This window comes from Lipotes vexillifer, unplaced genomic scaffold, assembly GCF_000442215.2.
Source record: "Lipotes vexillifer unplaced genomic scaffold, Lipotes_vexillifer_v1.1 scaffold39, whole genome shotgun sequence".
Classification (NCBI taxonomy): Eukaryota; Metazoa; Chordata; class Mammalia; order Artiodactyla; family Lipotidae; genus Lipotes; species Lipotes vexillifer.
In genome coordinates, this window is record NW_006787038.1 from 3,584,058 (window position 1) to 3,605,871 (window position 21,814).

A 21,814-nucleotide genomic window follows, 5' to 3' on the forward strand; every position below is an offset into this window, starting at 1 on the left:
TGCATTCCCCTCCCCACGATGGTGCCTATCTTAGTGCCTTGTATGTAATAGATGCTCCATAAATATTTTTCAGAATGAATACCTGGAGGAATGAGTAATATCTCAGATTTACATATTTCTTTTGATCCAAGGTTCTAACTGTTTTTCCTACACAAATTCCCAGATCTTCATCATTCTTGTGAGTGGCAAAGAGGGATTTTCATGTCCCCAAGCCCTCCAGTCACTGACCTGTCCGTTGATGTGCTGATAGTTGTTTATCAAGAAGGAACAAACACGCCTCCAGGTTCTCTTGACAGTAAACTGCAAGTGAACTTCAACTCCAAGACACGTGAAAACAGCCAAGGGTGGGAATGATGGTTGAGTGGTTTCAAGTTAGGCAGGCTGGTAGTTTGAACAATGCTTTGGCTGCAACAAATTGTAGTGATAGAACATATGTTTGTCGTGTTTTGCTTTTGATCTTCTGCTCCAAGGTTGAGGGGTAAAGAAAAAAGCAAGATGAACTGGGAAGAAGAAAACTGACCTCACCCATCAATGAAATATTTCATACCTGAAGCACCTCGAGAGAAGAACATGGTGGCAGCTCAAAGCAGTCACCTGATTAAGGGGCTTGGGTTTGGTCCTGACTCAGAGGGAAATACAACTCCACCTAGAGGCCACCCGCACAGCACCTGCACACTCACAGCCAAGCCTGGGCTTGGCCCCAGCGGATATAAGAGAAAAGATGACTACCAGAGCCACCAGGAGGGTGGGAGGCTTGCTGTTGCCAGGTCCACCCACGTGGATCATAATGACCGCATGAGGTCATGGAATGTTGAAGATGAAATTAAAGTGGGTCCTAAGTCATAAAGTTGCAGGTGGGTGGGCATCCTTTCAACAGGGCTCCCAGGAATAGAGCTGTACCTCTCACCTTGATGATCCCAGGAAGTAACTACCTCTCCCAGACAGAGCTGGGGGCAAATCCAGACATGTCCCACCAAAACCCACTCTCCCCAGGGCTTGCTGGGATGGAAGGATAACTACAGCCCCCAGCCCCCAGGATCTGTCTAGGTGAGGTCAGGGTATGCAAAGTTTGAGACAGAGGTGAACCTACAGATAGCTTCTTAGGGAAGCAGCAGAAAGGTGGCAAGAAGCTGGCAGCAGCCCCTGAGAGGGCCCCGGCACCATGGACAATGGCGACCCTCTTGAGCCTGAGACAAAAGGTGAAAATAAATCCCATTTCTCACCACTCAGGCCCTTCTGGCTGCCTCAGTGTGATGCCTAGTGACCACGTAGGCCTGGAAGCCCCCGTCCCTCCTCTCCTGGGACCCTCTAGAATTGGGGTGATGTGTGACATTGACTTGACTTCGGGGCTTGCCAAACAGGGAGTGAGAGAGTTGGTTGCAACGCTGTGCTGGAACTGGCTCATACAAGCTCTGGCTGACTTTAATTTTCATTCTGTGAGCTGGCCGATGTCATGTTGGTAGTTGGAAATCAGCCATGTTAGGAATATTTACACCACCTGAATTGGCTAACATTACAAAGCAGGATTTTTTTTTTTTTCTGGAGAGCCAGTTAAGCAGTTACCAACATTCCACTGGTTGGATGGAATTCTAAAATTGTTTATCTAATGAGGAAATTAAGAAATCATCACTTTTTGAGGGCTACGTCTGATGGCTAAGCTGCTGTATGTCTTCTAAATGTCTGACCACTGCTACTTCCACCCCTTGTCACACAGGCCTTGTCTTATAGGCTGGGAAATAAATGTTGGAGCTTGGGTCTACGGACAAGGGCTGAGAAGGACACAAGCCTGCATGGAATCATTAGGAACTCCACTATCTTAGAAACTGGGTGGTCAAAACTTGCGACCCATGCCATGAATGCTCAGCCCACCCAAAGAGAGAAGGTCGGTTGAGTTCTGACAGGCCATCCAGTGGTGCAGCCTGGCTTCCTGAAACCATTGCATCCCGCTGACGTGGGAGGACTAGCCCTGGACTTTGTGTGGCTTTCAGGAGCCCAGGGCTGGTTCCAGATCAGTGGCCCAATGGCAGAAAAATCACATCTAGCAAGTGCAGGGGACTAGTGTGAGGGAAGCCCAGGACACTTGTATTTAATCATAGCAATTAGTTTCAAGCCCAGGGAGATTTGCAAGCCCTTCCTTTTGCGTGGTCATAAATTTGGACTGGAAGGAAGAGAAGCTAGGTCAGGTCCTTAGGAATCAAGTTATCCCTCTCACTCTCTGGAACTGCTTCTGTTCCGCTTTATTTTACACTTGACCCAAGTCACCTGCCCTGCCCCCTGCCCTCCCAGCATCATCTGTGCCTGCCAATGAGGAAGTCTAGGCATCAGCACACGTCCTTCCCCTGAAAGAGTAAAGCAGACCCTGAACCCCATCCGAGCTAATAAGAAGGAAAAGAAGGAGCAAGCAGGGCTTCCCTGGTGGCGCAGTGGTTGAGAGTCCGCCTGCCGATGCAGAGGACACGGGTTCGTGCCCCGGTCCGGGAAGATCTCACGTGCCGCGGAGCGGCTGGGCCTGTGAGCCACGGCCGCTGACCCTGCGCATCCGGAGCCTGTGCTCCGCAATGGGAGAGGCCGCAACAGTGAGAGGCCTGCGTACCGCAAAAGAAAAAAAAAAAAAAAAAAGAAGGAGCAAGCAGCCAACATCCAAGTCTGGCCCAACACAGGGCGTGGGACAGGAGCGAGGCCTCCAGAGAACACGAAGGGAGTTTAGCACAGACAATTCAGCCAGGAGGCAGCTCTGTGTCAGGGAAACAGGGCTAGTAGAGGGGAGACCCCCTGGCAGGGCTGAAGGAAGGCACCTTGAGCCACGCGAGGCTGAGGGACAAAGGCTGCAGCCAGGACTCGGGTTGCAGATGAGAGAAACAGAGGCGCAGGGCGGCCAGTGGTGGGCTCCACCTGAAAGGTCAGCGGGTTTCATTTCCAGAATCAAGGAGATGAGTTTTTCTTTCAGATGAGAGTGACACTGTGTCGGCAGGGCAGAGCAGTGACGAAACACTCTACTGTGAGGCTGAAGCCCCCATGGCTGTCGAAAAAGAGAAACCAGCCGGGGAGAGCTCAGAAACAGACCTTGAGATTGAAGGTGAGCGAGCATGGGCCTTTGGCAGGTGAGGGGGGGGCTTGCCTCCTTCCTCAGAAGCTGGAGAAATCGGTTTCGCAGTTCGCCAAGGCTCTGTCTGGTGGGATGTGCTGCAGAGGGAATGGGGCAGAAACACCTGTGCTCAGTTTTATGCCACGACCTCCCCGAGGCTGGCCCGGGGGCCGCAGTCTCTGCTGCCCCATGCTCGTGGCTGGACTCGAGCAGAGGGGTCCCATCAGCTTGCTGAAAGCTGGAGCAATAAGTGAACAGGGGCTTCTGGTTTTCTGAACGTTTCCACATGTGGCATCTTATGTCACCTTTGCAATAGTCCCGGGAGGTAGGCATTATTACCTGCCCTTTACAGAGGGGGAAAACTGAGGTTTAGAAGGATTGTGTGAGTTGCCCAAGGCCACTGAGAGTTTGCCAAGGTCTGCCGACCCCATGTTCCCCCCACCTTGTCGATCTACCTTCCCTATTCCATATTCCAGGGGCCCCTGGAGGATTTATGGCCCATCTTGCATCCTGGCGACGTTACTCACATTAGAGTTCTTGTTTCCCCAGCTTGTGAGCCCTGTGTTTTCCCTCTCCGTGTTTGTTCCCTCCAACAAATCCAAGCGTGTCTGGGTATGGGGAGGGGTGCAAGCTGAGTTGGAGCAAAGACTCTGTTATAGCAAACAACACCTCCACCCTCTTCATCTTTCCAGTTTCCCCAAGGAAGGAAGTGCCAAAAAGGACACTTGGGAAGCACGGCCAGAACAGTGCTGGCTCCACCTGGTGGGCTGGCCCCAAACTTCCCGGGCTGAGGCCAGCCTGCCCAGTGGCCCTTTCCCTCCTGTGTCCCGGCGCTAGGTGGTAGGCTGTGATCCGTGGCAGCAGAGATGCAGGGGAAGCTGCTCTGCCAAGTTCAGCTGTGTCGCTCGTCTCCATGGTCACCGCCCCCCAGGGTCCACACACAACTTCATCCTCAACACAGACCTCCTCCCTGCCACGGCCCGGGGAGCCTGTTGTTGCTTCCAAACGTCTTTTCCGCTTCAAGGCTGCTGGTGATATTGCTTGCGACACTGCATTTTACCTGGTTGGCAGGGTGGCAGATGGAAACACCGGACATTTTGTCCCAGACTCCAGCTTCTAGCTCATTGTCCCTCCCCACCGCCACTCCCCGCAAGTGATAACATTGTTGCAAGCTGCCTCTAAAACGTAAAAATCTAGAAACAGTAAATGCTGGAGAGGGTGTGGAGAAAAGGGTGTCTTGCACTGCTGGTGGCAATGTGAATTGGTACAGCCACTATGGAGAACAGTATGGAGGTTCCTTAAAAAACTACAAATAGGACTACCATATGACCCAGCAATCCCACTACTGGGCATATACCCTGAGCAAACCATAATTCAAAAAGAGTCATGTACCAAAATGTTCATTGCACCTCTATTTACAATAGCCAGGACATGGAAGCAACCTAAGTGTCCATCATCGAATGAATGGATAAAGAAGATGTGGCACATATATACAGTGGAATATTACTCAGCCATAAAAAGAAATGAAATTGAGTTATATGTAGTGAGGTGGATGGACCTAGAGTCTGTCATACAGAGTGAAGTAAGTCAGAAAGAGAAAGACAAATACCGTATTTAAGAATTTAAGGAATTTAAGAAAAAAGAAAAAATGTCATGAAGAACCTAGGGGTAAGACAGGAATAAAGACACAGACCTACTAGAGAACAGACTTGAGGATATGGGGAGGGGTTAGGGTAAGCTGTGACAAAGCGAGACAGAGGCATGGACATATATACACTACCAAACGTAAGGTAGATAGCTAATGGGAAGCAGCCGCATAGCACAGAGAGATCAGCTCGGTGCTTTGTGACCGCCTGGAGGGGTGGGAAACATATGCATATGTATAACTGATTCACTTTGTTATAAAGCAGAAACTAACACACCATTGTAAAGCAATTATACCCCGATAAAAATGTTAAAAAAAAAAAAAAGTAACCTAGGGAATACAGCTAGAAGGCATCTGCAGAACCAACCGGAGCAGAGTGAGTGCCAAGGACAAAGCTGGGGGTTACCTACTCTGCTTTAGCAAACAGGAGCCTCTGACGACTGAATCTGGCACCAACTATTCTGTGCCGGACGGACACCCAGGGCTCAGCTCCTCCAGCTTCCGGTGCCTCTACAGCTGGTGCTGAGATGCTGGGAATGGTAAAGGAAGGGCTTCGTGGGATGAACTGAGACATGAGCCAGGCAGGAATAGCAAGCTGGTGGTGAGGCTACGGAAGAGGGGAAGTTGCTCGGCCACCAAGTGCTGCTCTTCCTATACAACAGGCGATTTTGCACCCCAGGGGACACTTGGCAAACTGGGGGTGGGGTGAGGGGTGGAGGGATGCTACTAGAATCTCATGGGCAGAGGCCAAGAATCCTGCCAAATATCTTACACTGCACGGAACAGCCCCTCACAGCGGAGAATTAACCAACTCAAAATGTCCTTAGTGCCGCGGCTGAAAAATCCTGGTCTGCAACCACCGGGAAAAGAAGGCCAATTTGTAGCTGTGCCTGCAAAATCAACTTCCTTGCAAAGACCTTGTCCTTTCACCAACAAAGCTTTCATTGTCCGTCTTAGAAATGTCTGGGGTGGGTTGGCCAAAGACTTTAAGATCTGAAGGAAAAAAACAGATGCCGGCTTAGACCCCCGCTGGCCATGGAAAGCCCTGTGTCAACAGAGCTTGCTTAATGAGGACAGGACTGTGGGGCATCCAGAACCCAGGGAGGCCCTCTGCCCACCGACCATGAGTCAGGATGGCCTAAAGCCCAAGGAACAAAAGCCCCCAAGAGGTTAGAATGGAGAGGAGCAGCCCCCATTCTGTTCGCTGGTTTAAGCACTTATCAGCTGTGTGTGATTTGGGGCTAGATCTGATCATCGGTAAAGTAGGAATGACAGTCCTTATTGTGAGGAAAAATGACATGCAAGTCTTTGAAAGAAGCAAACCCACAAATGCAAGTTTGTTTCCGACGGATTTGGGGGTCTCTCCATCTTGCACTGATGTGCCACCTTCAGAAGCCCACTGTGTCCTACTTGGGCTTTTTCTAGTTGGTACTTCTCTAAATCTTTAGTAAAACTTTGTTTGTGGCTCACATTTTTACAGTGGTAGTGAAACTAAAACTGCAGTGGAGACTCCCTCAGCCATCACCAATCACCAGCTTTTTGTCTGGTTGGCCTTTCAAAGCTGTCCTGAGGTGGGCAAGGATGCGCTCACACACCCTTGTGCTCAGTCACTAGATGCAGTCAACCTGGGAAGGTGGGGATGGAGCATATTGTTTCTCCTAGGTAGCGTGGAGCCTAAAACCAGGGGCCTTCTCTCTTACCCAAAGGGAGATGTCCACGTGGGGCTTTCTGGATTTAGGGTCTCCCACCACTGGCTGACTTTCCTGTTGGAGCTGGAACATACCCCCATAGGGACAGAGCCTCAGACAAGAGGGGACACCAGTCAGAATCGAATGGGGTCTGGGTTAACAGGGAGATAAGGCAAAAGTAAAAGAGAAACTCTGCTTTATCCACTTGCATCTTTTTCTGCAGATACGGAGAAATTTTTCACCACCGGACAAAGGGAGCTGTACCTGGAGGCCTGCAGACTTGTGGGCGTAGTGCCTGTCTCCTACTGCATCCGGAACATGGAGGAGTCCTATGTGAATCTCAACCACCATGGGCTGGGCCCCAGGGGTACCAAGGCTATTGCTATAGCCCTGGTGGTGAGCATACCAGTGTGGGCACGTGAATAGGCTGGCGGAAGTGGGGACATGACAGGGTGGTAGGCCCAAGAGTCAGAGAGCCCCACCTTGGGACCTTGCATTGCAACCTCTATGCCCACCTTGCCCTAGACTCTGCGTGACAGTTGCTTTCCCCAACAGGCATGGATGCCCATTAGCTCCTGGGAAGGAGGCTGGTAGAGACCTGGGCCTTGGAAGTCTGTGCTGTTTCCTATTCAGAAAGCAAAGCCACCAGCCTGTGGGCCCTGGAAAAGCAACTGGTCTGGGCTTGGGTCCAAACGCTAATGTGAGAACACAATGCAAAATGTCAGCCAGATCTCAATTCCAAAGCTCACCTTTGCCATAAATGAGTTCACTACTGAGCCATTCCATGTGACATCTGCCTTTTGCAATATTTTATGTAAATCTTCAAGACCACACTGTAGAGTGGATCATGTTTTCCCACAGGAAGAATGTTCTCTCCCGGCTTGGCTTGAATGATAAGACTTGTCCTTGAACTCATAGCTTTCTATAATTATAATTGATTATATACAAAACTGACTCCATCCCAGGAAAACAGAAAATGTAACAGGTGTATGTCAGCACAACACTGTTCACTTAGGACAGTAAAGAAAAATTTCGATTTTTAAAAAAAGCACCCATTTTTGGAACCATAACTGCATTTGCACTTAGCGCATGCCCATTAAGAAGTCACATGATGTGAGATTGTGCTGCTCTCTGGGGAGGGGGAGGGAAGGGAGGGAAGGGCAGAGAAAGAACAAAGCCATCTTGAAATTTATGGAGTGTTGCAAGACTGATTAATGAAGTGTTAGGAATTCACCATTACCTCATGAGCTTCATGGAAATAATAATAAAATCCACTCAGGACTTGGGCCACTTGTCTCTCAGTAACAGCAGTTTCTGTTTAGAGGGAGTTTTTCTTCTCTGATTCTTTGTATCATCCATTTGACAATCATTGTGACATTCCGATGGACTGAACTTTTATTTATCTTTGGTACTGTTTAACTTCTCACATGTTGTGTTTCCCTGGCTTAGAGGAAGAATATTCCAATAGGAGGGATCATTTTCATACTTCTTTGGGTCTGTCCCTCCTCCACCTATCTCCATGTCGTCGGACTTGGTGGGCTATGAGCCCCTCGAGAGGAGGAATGGTCTCTGTTCATCCCTGTTTCCTCGGCAGTTAGCACAGAGGGTGACAAACAGATACTCACCCATGTGAAATGAATGTGAATGGATTTGGTGATCAGGCCACCTGCTATACCACATACTGTGCTGGTCCCCAGGATGACTCTGAAAGTGGTCCTTCAGCCCCTATTTCTGCTAAATGACACCTAGACTGGGAGGCCCCCTGAGCCATCTCGCTTGCCTTTGAGCATGACTGAATTTTCCCACCCCCACAAGAGAGTGGAGGCCAGAAGACACTTCATGAAGGCCCTGGGGGACCATTCTGCCTGGCAGTAATTCACACTATCACACTTTCCCTTTGCCTGAAACCAGAGCACTTCTCTCACTGCTTTGTGTGCTTTGAAAACCGCTCAAATTCAAAGACATGTCTGTTCCCTGTGCCTTTCTGCACAGGGAACGAGGTGGGGAAGGGAAGGACAAAAGTTCTGGTTAGAGCTAACCCCAGTCCCTCATGCTGTAATGCCAGTCATTTCCACCTGTCTTGTTCCCTGTGGGAATGCAGACTAACTTGGATGTAGATATTTATTTAAGATTTAAGTTCCAGCTCCTTCTAAACAGCCTTGAGGCAACATCCTGACTATCAGAGAGTACCAGACAACCCTTAAGCCTGAACTACAAGAAAGGCCTCTGAAGGAAGTAGGCACAGTAAAGGCGTTATGCTTAAATACCCTTCTTAAATAGCACATTCTCCTTAAACTTGGAGTAGGTCACAGGCCTCTCTCCTTAAAGCTAAATAGTTAAAATCTGTTCAGCTCACCCTTGTGCCTCATCTTTTTCAGGACTTTATTTTAATGTTTCTTTTCTAAATCCCCCTTGGTACCCCTTTTGGGGAGGGAGGTGCCCAGAATAAGCATGTCATCCTAGCAAAACTCACTGGGATGGCTTGTCCCCTGCGCTATTCTCCTGTTCCTAGCCACTCCTCCAGAATTGCTAGCCTGCATCTCTGTACCCTCTGACGTGGCTGGGATGTTTGAGAGGGGTGATGGGCTCTGGGCAAGGGCAGGGGGGAACTGACTAGGTCACCAACCACCTCTGTCTCTCTCCCCCTCCCCTTGTGGTGGCTGAAGTCCAACACGACTGTTCTCACGCTGGAGCTGGCAGACAATTGTATCACGGAGGAGGGCATCCTGAGCCTGGTGGAGATGCTACAGGAGAACTACTACCTGCAGGAGATGGTACTGTGCCCTGTTCTACCAGTTCCTACAACCATGCTTAGAGTCTCAGAACCCACTTCAGAGAAGCCAGCGTCCCCTGCCCGAGCCCAGACCAGCTTCCAGGCTTTCTGCAGTCAGTCTGGGGCCTCCCCTCCCCTGGAAGCGACTTCTCAGAGGAGGTTCTGCACATGAGAGCCTGGCCAGGGGCACTGTGTTCCCTGTGGCCTTAGGAAACCCTGAGAAACCATTTCCATTACTTCTTTAGAGTTGCCTTAATGTAAACTTTCTTAAAGAAAATAAAGCCATGAAATAATTTCATAAAATACGGTGTGCCTGGAGACAGATGTTGATGATGGTTGCACAACAATGTGAACATACTTCAGCCCATTGAATTGTACACTTAAAAACGGTTAGGATGGTAAATGTTGTGTTACGTCTATTTTACCACAATTTTAAAAATTAAAAAAAGAAGGGGAAAGACAAGATGATGATGGCTGGCTTATATAAAGTCCCTCCCACGCACCTGAAAGGACCATGTCCTACTACTACTGAGCACAGTGATTCATGCTCGTGAACCAATGAGGCGAATTACAATGATTGCTTACTCTAAATTCATTTTTTAATTGTTTCATGCCAAACCCTCCAAAGAAAGTTGTCTTAGGTTTCAAAAATAATAATAATACAATGTGCTTATCTAAAATACCAGGGCTAAATTGGGGAGGTGGGAAGTCACTGAGGTCAACTTCAGAGAACTGAGATCAGCCTGAGAGCTTCACAGTGAAGCATCAGAAAAGCCAGGGCTTCTCTCCTCCTCCTCTTCCCCTTTGCACCACCCTAACCCTTCCCATCCTTTCACCCCAGCCCTGCTCTCCCCACTCCACCCCTACTCCCTCAGGGTAGGCCTCAAGTAAGCCCCCACCGCCATCATTTGTTAATGAGGGCCCTTTGGTGGGATTGTCACATACTTAAGTGTTCTCTTGCCTTTTAGAATATTTCCGACAATGATCTTGGTTTGGAGGGGGCCAGAATCCTCTCTGAGTTCCTCCAGAAAAACACCTCTTCGCTATTTAGTCTTCAGCTTTCAGGTGAGCCTATGAAGGAGGGTGGGGAGGACATTGGGAATGTAATGGAGAGAAGGGTCAGAGCAGAGAGATCCAGGGTCTAACTGAGCCAGACCAGGTCCTACTGATTTCAGAGACCAGAACACTGTGTCTACACCCTGCTAGATTCTTCCAGCCATTCTCGTCCCCTCTCCACAACCACACCGGCTTCATGGCTGTCCTGGACAAGCGACTTCTGATTCACTTTGCAATATTCCCACCTCTGCTGGAAAGTCTCTACCCCAGATACCTGCACAGCTCCCACTCCCCCTTCATTCCTGCCTCCCCTCACAGGTCACCTCCTTAAGGGGACTTCTCTGACCTATCAAAGCAGCACCTCCCCGTCACCATCACTCTCTAACCTGTTTCTCTTCCTGGTTTTCTTAACAGCACTTATTACTACCTGACCCCCTGTAGTATAACTAATTTTAAATTAGCTTATTATCAGTCTCGCTCACAGAAAAAAAAAAAGTCACTTGAGAACTCTATTACCCACAGACCTGCCCTCACTCAGGTTTATGGTTTGCATTTATACTATCTGCAGGGTCCTGGAATCCCTATGGCAGGAAATGAACATGCAAAGTGGTCCTATGTTGGTAATACCTTGGGGCACCCAACAGAAACAAACATAAACCTCTGACAGGCTCCAGGCTGTTGGGGATTCCCACAGATAAAGCTCCGCTAAAGATGGGCTCACAGTCCAAAATTGCAAAACAAGGAAACACCATGAGAGCTGTCAGACTCAACAAGTAATAGCATGGGACTCTCGAGAACTTCAGGAAATAACATTATCCTATATAGACTGTAAATTGAGTGGCCATAAAACTTATCTATCAAACTGCACAAGAGCACTATCAATTAACTGAAACTTCTAATAAATAGATATCTTGCACCCAACTCTAAATCAAGTTTGATATGATTAAGAACATAAAACATACAAGAACAAATCACTATTTTTTAATAGATCTCCCCCAAAATAGAACTTCTACAAATGAAAAATATATAATTATTGAAATTAAAGACTCAATGCATAAATTCAACAGCAAATTAGATACAGTGAATAAAATTAGTGACCTGGAAAATAGATAAAAGGATATTTTATCTATCTTTGCAGTATAGAAAGATAAAGATATAGAGAATATAAAAGATAAAAATATAAAGGAATGAATAGACTCAATATAGCTAATAGGCGGTCCAGAAGAAGTGAATGGGTGAACAGCAAATAATAGCTGACATGTTTCCTGAACTGATGAATTCTCAGATACAGGAATCCTAGTGAGTCCTAAGTACAGTAAAGTAAAAAGAAATCCACACCTGAGTGTATCATAGTAAAAGCACCTAAGCTAAAAAGATCTTAAAAGTATCCAGAGAGAAAATACAGAAACAGAGGTTATGTATTTTTTAATATAAATTTTACTACATATTAGATATTATTCTCCAATTTTCCTTTTTTCCCCCTCTAAATATATCTTGGATTTCTTTCTATGGCAGAAACAATAGATTTATCTCATTGTTTTGAACTCCTGGGTAGTTTTTCATGGTATGATTATAGCATAATTTATCTAATATCCCCCTTTTTGAAGGGGAGTGCATTTAGGTCATTTCTAGTTTTTCAATCTTCCAGATAATTTTTAAAGTATTTTCTTATCCATGCATCTTTTGAGCACATGTTCTCGTATTTCTACAGACACCCTGGAGCAGAATTATTCAATATAAGGGTATACCTGTTTTAGTGAAGTTAAAAATTAATTTCCAAATTTCCCTTAAGAAGACTATACCAGGTTATAATTCCACCAGTAGAATGTCTGTTTCCCCTATATCTCCACCAGAAGGGTTATTACCAAGCTGTTTGTGAACCAGACAGTTAAGTGTGTTGAAGTCACAGTACTTGGGTTCAGATCCCAGCTTTGACACTAGGCAATTTATTTAACCCTTCTGTGACTCACTTTTCTCATTTATAAACTAGGGACAATTATGTTACCTATCTCAGGCAGTGATTGTGAGGATTACGTTAATTAAAATCTGAATCACCTAGAACAGTACATAGGACACAAGTATTCAATAACTGTTCACCACTATTATTATCTTTATTACAGTCCCACATTACTATTGAAATAGAACATCTTTTCAGATGCTTATTTTCATTTTAATTTCTTCTTCTAAGAAATGGCCAATTGTTATACGGGATTGTTTGTATTCTTAAGTGTTAGGCACTCTTTATATACTACAGATACTCATACTTGAATGTTACATATGGCTTTCTTCATGGTGTTTTCTTACATGAAAGTTTGTGTACTTACTGTTGTCAAGTTCATCAGTCTTTTATGGATTTAATTTTTGTAGTCTTGCTTAAAAAATGGTTTCCTACTTCAGATTTTTAAATATTTTTCTTTACTTTCTTCAAATATTTTTGTAATTTTGGTTTTTTCCACATAGATCTTCAATATACCTAGAACTTATTTTTGTTCATGGCATTAGGTAGGAGTCAAACATTCTATTTCCAAAACTCATAGCCAGGTGCCCCAACATCATTAGTTGAATAATCTACTCTTAACTAATTTGAATGTCATCGTCTATTAAATTCCCATATAAATATAAGTTCCTTTCTAGAGTCTCTATCCCACCTCATTAATCTATTACTATGCCAACACTGTACTGTTTTAGTATGCTTAGAATGTTAAAATTATAATATGCTATATAATATAATAATTAGTTGTAACTAAAATGATATATCAAGTATGTAATATTCAATATATTAGTTTTATAATTATATGATATGCTATAATATATTTTATGTTTGAGTGGACAAAGTCTGACCTTTTTCAAAGTAATCTTGGCTATTCTTGTGTGGTTTTTCCTCCAGTTGAATTTTAGAATCATTTTGTCAAGTTCCATTAAAAAGAAAACTTACTGGGATTTTGGTTGGGGTTATATTTAATATTCTAGGTAAATTCAGGAAAGAATTGACATATTTAAAGTATTGAATATCTTCATTTAAGAACATGGTTTCTTCAGGTCTTTTTTATGTTCTTCAATAAATTTTATAGTTTTACTTCATTATAAGTGATGCATATTTCATATTAGCCTTATGTCTAGGTCTTTTATCATTTTATTCTTATGAGAATAGAATGTTTTTCTATCACGTTTTCTAATTAGCAATACTTATTATTGGTATGTTTGAGAGCTATTAATTTTTGTACACTGAGCCACCAGTCACTTGATTGAATTATCTTACTAGTTCTAACATTTTGTTAATTTTCTTGGATTATTTAGGTAGGTGATCATGTCTGCAAACAACGGAAGTTTTTGTCTCTTCTTTCCAATATTTATAGCTCCTAGAGAGGTTTCTGGTTGTATTGGCTAAGACCTCTAATATAACATTAATACAGAAAGCTCTTTGCAAAACTACAAATTTCCCAGCCCTATCCCAGCCTGCTGAATCAGAATCTTTAGGGAGAGGGATCTAAGAATCTGTGTTTTATCAAGCTTCCCAAATGATTTCTTACAGCTAATGCACTGTTGGTAACCAATGGTATAAACACAACAATTTGAATAATAGATTGCTTAATTTTATACATTGACTAGATTATTATCTCATTTTATTGCACTGGTATCAGAAACAGCCAAAGAAATACTTGTGTTTCAGTGGGTTCATTCATTTGTTCATTCATTCAGTAAGGATTTACTGAGCACCTGTTATGTGCCAAGCACTTTTTAGGTGCTAGAGACATAGAGCTTATTAAGGTTTCAAAGGAGAAATTTGGGGGTAAGTGTTTGTGTCATTTATTCTCCGGAAATCACCAATGTTTTAGATTGCTTAGCAATCTAGGGCTAGGGTAAGATAAGGGAGGCACTCACCTCAGCCACAAAACTTAAGGGGCAACAAAAAAACTCAGTAACCAAGTAAATAATATCATAATGCAACATTTTTGAAAGTGAAAATTAATGCAAAAACAAATCCATGATGAAAAAAAAAATCAGCACTTTATAAAAAACAGGATCCAACAGGGACAGATTGGGGTGAGGTGAGTGAGGCCTGGCCATGCAAGTACAGGGTCAGAGCCTGCTTTTATTTAAAATTTGGTTCATCATAGATGTTTTTGCATTGATATGGGTTTTAAAATATTAAGATATTACCCATCGTGATTACTGAGATTTTCAAGTGCCTCATTCATCCCCCTAGTTCCAACCCTGCTGCTCAGACTTGGATTAGCATTTTTATAATGTTACACATTTAGGTGTTAGGCTAGGGGTTGATGCTGTCAATGGATGCACAGGGTATGGTGTACCAACCCCTGGAACTCCCTGGACAGTCATGGCAGAGAGAGAAGGGAAGGACTGTTAAAGAGATGGTAACAGGTTGCCTTTTTTCCCCTGTGTTCGCCTATGCCCAAACATTTGCTTTAAGTACTTGCCATCTTTTCTATGTCTGATTGTTCCAAAGGCAAGAGACTAGCAGGGCTAGGATATGGAGAGTAAGGGAGCCGTAGTCTGGAGAACATTGCTAATGCCCCCCTTCACTACAGGAAATAACTTCAAGGAAGAATCCGCAGAGCTGTTTTGCCAAGCCCTGTCGGTAAGAAGCAAGGGGTGGGTGCAGCCAGCCATGTGAGAGATGCCCCGGGAGATGGGTGGCTCTAAGCACAGGGAGGTGAGGCTACTTGCCTGATTTAGGGAGCTGGCGAGTATTTAGACTCCGCCAATCCTATCAAAAACCTCAGCAAGTGGTAGGACTGTTTGGATGGTGCTAAATTCTCACAGCAGTCATCAACAGTTCAGCAGGAAATGAACAAGAAATTGTCCTCAGTCTAAGAATGCTAGTCTACTTAATTTTTGGCATATGGGGGCCCACACTGTTCTAAGAAATGTATTTGCAGTCACAAAGAAGACAAAAATGACCTCTCTCTGCACTGTTTCTTTCTCTAGACCAATTACAGAATTAAGTCGCTGGATCTAAGTCACAACCAATTCTCTGATAAGGCAGGAGAGTACCTGGGGCAGATGCTGGGTGAGTCTTCTGTGGAGGGGGGAGCCAGCAAAGGAGAGGGACTTGGGGTATGATAGCTTGTCAGACCTGCATCTCCGGTTTCTTATTGTTATTGAATGTTCTGATTATAAAAAGTGATGTAAACCACACCCAAAGTACACTTTGAATGGAGCAGACACCTGAATGTGGGAAGTAAACTTTAAAATGATTAGAAGAACGTAGAGAGAAGTAACTTGCTGACTTCAGGGAGACTACGGATTATTAAACAGAAATGGGCAGAAACTGTAACAAAATAGTGGCAGAAACTGTAACAGAAACGATTCATATATTTGACAACAGTAAGTTTAAAACTTGCTTGTGTTAAAAGACATTGTTGGGGCAATGATAGAAAACAAGCAATAGTTAAGGAGTAGAAATGTGCAGCATTTGTATAATATAGAATATATTCAGAATATTGATAAAAGTTCCTATAGCTCCATTAGGCAGTGATAAATACTCCCAATAAAACAATGGTCAAAGCATATGGACAGTGACCAAAGAAAGCCAAGTGCCCATGTTTAGAAACATGAAAAATAAAACAACAAAAAGATCTCCCTTGTCATCTAGCAGAGCTGTAAAAATTTCCCGTCAGAGAATATCAAGGGCTAATACAAGCAAGAAATAGGAACACTCACAAGTCTACTAGGTAAAGGCACTTTGGAGAACAATTTGACAGTGTTTACTAACGTCAAAAATGTATATATTGGGGCTTCCCTGGTGGCGCAGTGGTTGAGAGTCTGCCTGCCGATGCAGGGGACGCGGGTTCGTGCCCCGGTCCGGGAAGATCCCACATGCCGCAGAGCGGCTGGGCCCGTGAGCCATAGACGCTGAGCTTTCGCGTCCAGAACCTGTGCTCTGGACAGGTAGGTGGCCATCCCTCTGGCCCCTGGGCCGCTCCGACATTTTTAGGGTTTGCAGAGGAGGAGCGAGACGGAGGAGCGAGTCAAATAGGAAAAGTGAGGAGCCGAGGAGCCATAGGAGGGCGTATTTTCAAGAAGGGGTAAGTGGTCAGCTGGGTCAAGTAATGCTTAGAGGTCAAATAAGATGAGGACAGAAAAGTGACCACAGGGCTTAGCAACATGGAGATAATTGGTGACCTTGACAGGTGCCATGTTCGGGAAGTGGGTGAATATGGAAACCCAACTGGATTGGGTTGAGTTGAAAACGGGATGCAAAGAAGTGAAAATGACCACATAAGCAACTCCAGACATTCCACTGAGACAAGGTTTGAAAAGAAGGATGGGTGGCATAGAGTCCAGAAAGGTTTTGGGGGTTTTTTTTGCTGTATGCGGACCTCTCACTGTTGTGGCCTCTCCCGTTGCGGAGCACAGGCTCCGGACGCGCAGGCTCAGCGGCCATGGCTCACAGGCCCAGCCGCTCCGCGGCATGTGGGATCTTCCCAGACCGGGGCACGAACCCGTGTCCCCTGCATCGGCAGGCGGACTCTCAACCACTGCACCACCAGGGAAGCCCTATATGCAGTTTTTAAAAGAATCTTTAGTATTATTAAAGCTACCAAATATAAGATGATTACTATGTGACAGGCATCATACTAGGCTTTTTACATCAATCGTCACAAAAAAAACCTTGTACTGGTTAACATCTCTATTTTATAAATAAGAAAACAGAAGTACGGGAGGGATAAGTAACTGTTTAAGATCACAAAGCTAGTAAGTGTTGAGAACAGAATTAAAATTTTAATTTTGTGGCCATTTAAGAGAGGCAGGCTTGCAAGTTTTAACTTAAGGGACTTCCCTGGTGGTCCCGTGGTTAAGACTTTGCCTTCCAATGCAAGGGGGGCAGGTTCGATCCCTGGCCAGGGAGCTAGGATCCCACATGCCTCGTGGCCAAAAAAGCAAAACACAAAACAGAAGCAATATTGAAACAAATTCAATAAAGACTTTAAAAATGGTCCACATCAAAAAAAATCTTTAAAAAAAAAGGTTTAACCTCAGTGAGGGACTTGGCATAGAAGAGGAGAGAAAAATAAGAATAGGATGAGGGAGACAGGCAGGGAGAGAGAATGAAGGCAGGACAAAAGTTTGTTCTCAATATAATAGAAGGTATTGTGCACTTTCCTGAAAGTCTGTCCTGGTGGTTGACACAAGAGAAAGACACGATCAGTACAGAGTGCTCTGTCCATAAAAAATAAAACAGGGGCTTCCCTGGTGGTGCAGTGGTTAAGAATCCACCTGCCAATGCAGGGGAAACAGGTTCGAGCCCTGGTCCGGGAAGATCCCACATGCCGCGGAGTAGCTAAGCCCGTGCGCCACAGCTGCTGAGCCTGCGCTCTAGAGCCCGCGAGCCACAACTACTGAAGCCCGTGTGCCTAGAGCCCATGCTCTGCAACAAGAGAAGCCACCGCAATGAGAAGCCCGTGCACGGCAACGAAGAGTAGCCCCCGCTCGCTGCAACTAGAGAAAAGCCCGCTTTCAACAACGAAAACCCAATGCAGCCAAAGATTTTTTAAAAGAATAATAAAATAAATAAATAAATAAATGAAACAGAATAACACATTTTTCCTGGGCCTGATGGCGATTCCTCCCACTCAGTAATCCTTCAAGAGCACTTTAGTCTCTCCTTCAAGTGCTGTCCTCGGCACATCCACCCTCCCCAGATAAAAATAACAATGATGAAGTGTTTAAATAGGATGCTTTCCCAACCCTATGTAGCGCGTGAGCAAAAGCATCTTAAGTTAAAAAAATGTGCAATTTCTGTGCAAACCCAACTTCTAGACAAGCCTGATGCCTCCACACTTCCACCTGGTTGTATCCCTAAAGCTCTCCTGGATGGAAATTCTGGGGCCTCCACTGCTCCCATAGGTCTACATGAAAAAGACATCACGCGATACCACACTCCATGCCCATCATAGTGTCCCTATGTAAATACAAGGCTTGCCGTGCTCTCTCCATCTGTTTTAATGGTTGTGTAATTTTCCACCAGATGGATATTTATGTTATGCTTTACCCTCCCCCTGTGAGTCACAAACCTTACTTTTATAAGTGATGCCAGGGAAAACAGCTACAAGCATGTCGCTCTTCTTAAATCCTATACTGTCTCCTTAGGAAGAGTCTCAGGGGTGATATTGCTGTGAGATAGAGTAAACAGATTTTAACAGGAAAATGTCTGTGACCAGATAGTATTTGCCAAATAGAGTATACGATTTGCTTGCCACCTGCAATGTATGAGTATTTTACTACATTGTTGCCAGCCTTGGGAATCATTTCAGAATTTTGTATTTAAATGAATAACTGACGAATTATTACCTCCATGTTTTGCTTTGCATGAGGATTGAGCGATCCTTATCCCCAACGTGATGGACCTCTGCCAACCCTGAGACTGGGTTCTCTGGGGTGTGGTGGACGCTGAGATGACTCCTTCCCTCCCACAGCCCTCAACGTGGGGCTCCAGTCGCTGGACCTGAGCTGGAATCACCTCTACATCCAGGGAGTGGTGGCCTTGTGCAGCGGTCTCCGGGTAAGCCCTCCGGGAGTGGTGTGTTGAGCCCCAGTGAGGACGGCCAAGCCCTTGAGTCAGCCACCTTGAACCCTTCCCCAGGGGTAAATTCACCCTGCTGAAACCTAGTTGGCATCTTTGGGGGTACTTCAAGGCGGCAGTTTAACTAGGGGGTAGGGAATGACCTCAGCCCAAAGGGAATGACCCTCAAGAGTACTGGAGACTCTGAGCCCAGCTGGGAGGGATCTGGAAAGATCTGGCTGATCTCCCTCCTGGGGACCACTGAGCACCCTGTCTGGATGACAGCAGGGGACAAAAATCGGGGCCCGTTGGCTGGATGAGTTGCATGCAGTCTTCATGCCGCTGCTGTTCTCCCTTCTCCCTGCAGGCTAATGTGTCCCTGAAGAAACTGGATCTCTCCATGAACAGCTTTGGGAACGAGGGGGCTGCAGCCTTAGGGGAGGTCCTCAGACTCAACAACTCCCTGGCCTACCTAGACCTCAGCAACAACAACATCAACAATGAAGGGCTGTCCAAAATCAGCAAAGGATTGGAGTTGAATGAAAGCCTCAAAGTTCTGAAGGTAGTCTTCACCTGAGCTGGGAACGGGACATCTTGTGCATGCATTTGTGTGTGTGTGTGTGTGTGTGTGTGTGTGTCCGTGCATTCATGTGTGTGTCCGTGTTTCCATGTGTGTGCATCCAAGTGCATATACCTGTGCATCTGTGTGTCTCTGCACCCATGTATGTGTGCATCAGTGTATGTATGTGTCCGTGCATTCACGTGTGTCCATGCTTCCATGTGTGTGCATCTGTGTATGTGTCCGTGTGTCCATGTGTGTGCATGCACATGTGTGTCTGTGTGTACTGGCGTGGGGTCAGCAGGACGATGGGGCTGGATGTTGCTGGAGAGAAAATCTACCTTGTGCTTCATATGTGCGTACGTTCTTGGCTGTCTCTCTGCTGTAAACCCAGTGTCACCCTCTGCTCTCACCTGGCACAGGGTAGGGTCTTCCTTGCTCCCATCTGGGTCTCCTCCAGTTTCTTTGTTTTTCTTTGCTGAGAGGTCTGCGGGATCTTAGTTCCCAGACCAGGGATTGAACCCCGGCCCTGGCAGTGAAAGCGCCGAGTCCTAACCACTGGACCACCAGGGAATTCGCTCCTCCAGGTTTTCTCCACACTGCGGCCAGAGTGCGGATTCTGAGCGCAAATCTGACTCCCATCCCCACCCACACCTACTGTCCTCCCACTTAGGCCCCCCCACCATGGCCTCCGTTGCTCAAATCCCGTTCTCTCACCCTGTGTGCTTCTCCAGCCTCAGTTTACCCCCCACTCTCCCCTACACTCCAGCCATGGCCTCAGGGTCTTTTTTCATCTCCGTTCCCACAGGGCCTGCAGTGCTCCCTCCACTGGCCTTAATTGCTGGTCTGCCTCAGAGCACAGCTGGAGCAGCAATTCCGCAGGGACCCTGCAGGAACACTCAGATCCTGTTTGCCCCTTCACGCAGAACTCACCGGAGTTTTTCCTTATACTCTCATTTGAGTGACTATTTGACTGTCTGTCACCACTAGTTCAAAAGTTTCCTGAGGACAAAGATGTGTTTGGCTTTGCCCATTACTATATCCCCCATACCTAGCAGAGTCCTGGGCATAGAGTAGATGCCCATTGAATATTTATTAAGTGAAAGAATGAATACATATTTCTTTTTAAATCAATTTGCTCATAGATGCTAATTTATAACATGGAAGTTCATGGGACGTTGGGAACTGATGTAAGATGAGGACTTCTATTAATAGGTCCCCTTTCTGGGACTCCTACCACAAGCCAGGTTCCATATCAAGTGACTTGCCTCCTTCTTCATGGCCCAGCCCTACCAAGCGGGCTCCAGTAGCCCCACTTGTCAGATGAGACGACTGAGGCTGTGTGACTTGTCAGGCCGTGCAGCTAGCAAGAGGCAGAGGGATGTCAGCTCTACCTGGCTTTCCACTGCAGCTCCAACTCCCACAAGATGTGGAGATGACTCGGGAGAACCAAAGACACGGGGCTGCTCTTAGAAGAAGAATGGGAGTTAGGAATCAGTGAAGGTGAGCCACCATCTGAGAGGACAGCCACCTTAGAGCTGCTGAGGTGATGACAGGGAGTCAGATTCCAACCTGTGGAGGGAGCATGGTGACTGCAGACCAGACCAGCTGGCTGTCTAGTGACTGGGGGAGCTCAGAGGCCGGCCTGGCTGGAGGGGCACCAAGTGTGACTCAGAGAAGAGAGACTGACCCAGCCTGCAAAGGACTGAGCCTCTGTCGGTGGCCAATGAAGCCAAGGAAAGTTCAGAGAATCTGAATTTTAAGACTAAAATGCTGCCTCAGCAAAATGGCAACAGGGATTTTCTCTGGTTAGTGGGATATAAGCAATTTTAACATTTTTTTCTACTGCTTTTTAAATTTTTTCTACGATGACCAAATATTTTAAGTTTTTAAATTGTTTTAAAAGTGAAAGAAAAAAGCTTAAAATATACCTTTTAGTTTGGTCATATGTGGAAGCCACATCAGTTTTGCCACAGGAATTATCTGTTGCTCTCCACAGATAATAAAAGCCCTCCTTTTCTTAATCTTGGAAAAATAAGGAATTCCCCCTGCACGTGAGTCAAACCAAAGATTCTAGATGCTAAGCCCTATGAGGGCAGGGCTCCAGGCTGTCTTTTCTCACTGGAGTACTGAAAGAGCCTGGGAACCACCGACATAGAGTTTTGGTCAGCCTCATCAGGAATCCATCAGCTGAAAGCCTTCAGTAATAATAAGTAACATTCATTGGCTGCTTACTATGTACCCTGCACTCTTTTGAATGCTTTACCTGAAGTTATGTATTGACTCCCCTGTGCAGCCCTAGGCGATAGATACACAGTAGTCAGGGAATTGACACAAGACCAGAAAACTAGTAAGCAGAGCCAATGGGCCCCGTGTGCCCTGCTGTTAACCTCCATACCACGCTGCAGTGGCTCACAGTACTGTTGAGATAAAGCCCTGAGTACTTAGCTAATCCCCCAAAGTCCTGTGCAATCTGACCCA

The 21,814-nt window shown here is 45.8% G+C and overlaps 1 protein-coding gene across 1 annotated transcript in view; it reads left to right on the top strand.

Moving 5' to 3' along the window:
• Nucleotides 1–1,162: 1,162 nt before the first annotated feature.
• The window catches only part of LRRC74A (leucine rich repeat containing 74A), a 43,428-nt gene continuing 22,776 nt past the window's right edge, over nucleotides 1,163–21,814 (top strand). The window contains exons 1-9 of the mRNA XM_007459791.1: nucleotides 1,163–1,199; nucleotides 2,948–3,076; nucleotides 6,642–6,814; nucleotides 9,085–9,192; nucleotides 10,160–10,256; nucleotides 14,798–14,847; nucleotides 15,198–15,279; nucleotides 18,689–18,774; nucleotides 19,142–19,336. Of these exons, the coding sequence (XP_007459853.1) occupies nucleotides 1,163–1,199; nucleotides 2,948–3,076; nucleotides 6,642–6,814; nucleotides 9,085–9,192; nucleotides 10,160–10,256; nucleotides 14,798–14,847; nucleotides 15,198–15,279; nucleotides 18,689–18,774; nucleotides 19,142–19,336 (957 nt within the window). The remainder of the gene's footprint in view (nucleotides 1,200–2,947; nucleotides 3,077–6,641; nucleotides 6,815–9,084; nucleotides 9,193–10,159; nucleotides 10,257–14,797; nucleotides 14,848–15,197; nucleotides 15,280–18,688; nucleotides 18,775–19,141; nucleotides 19,337–21,814) is intronic.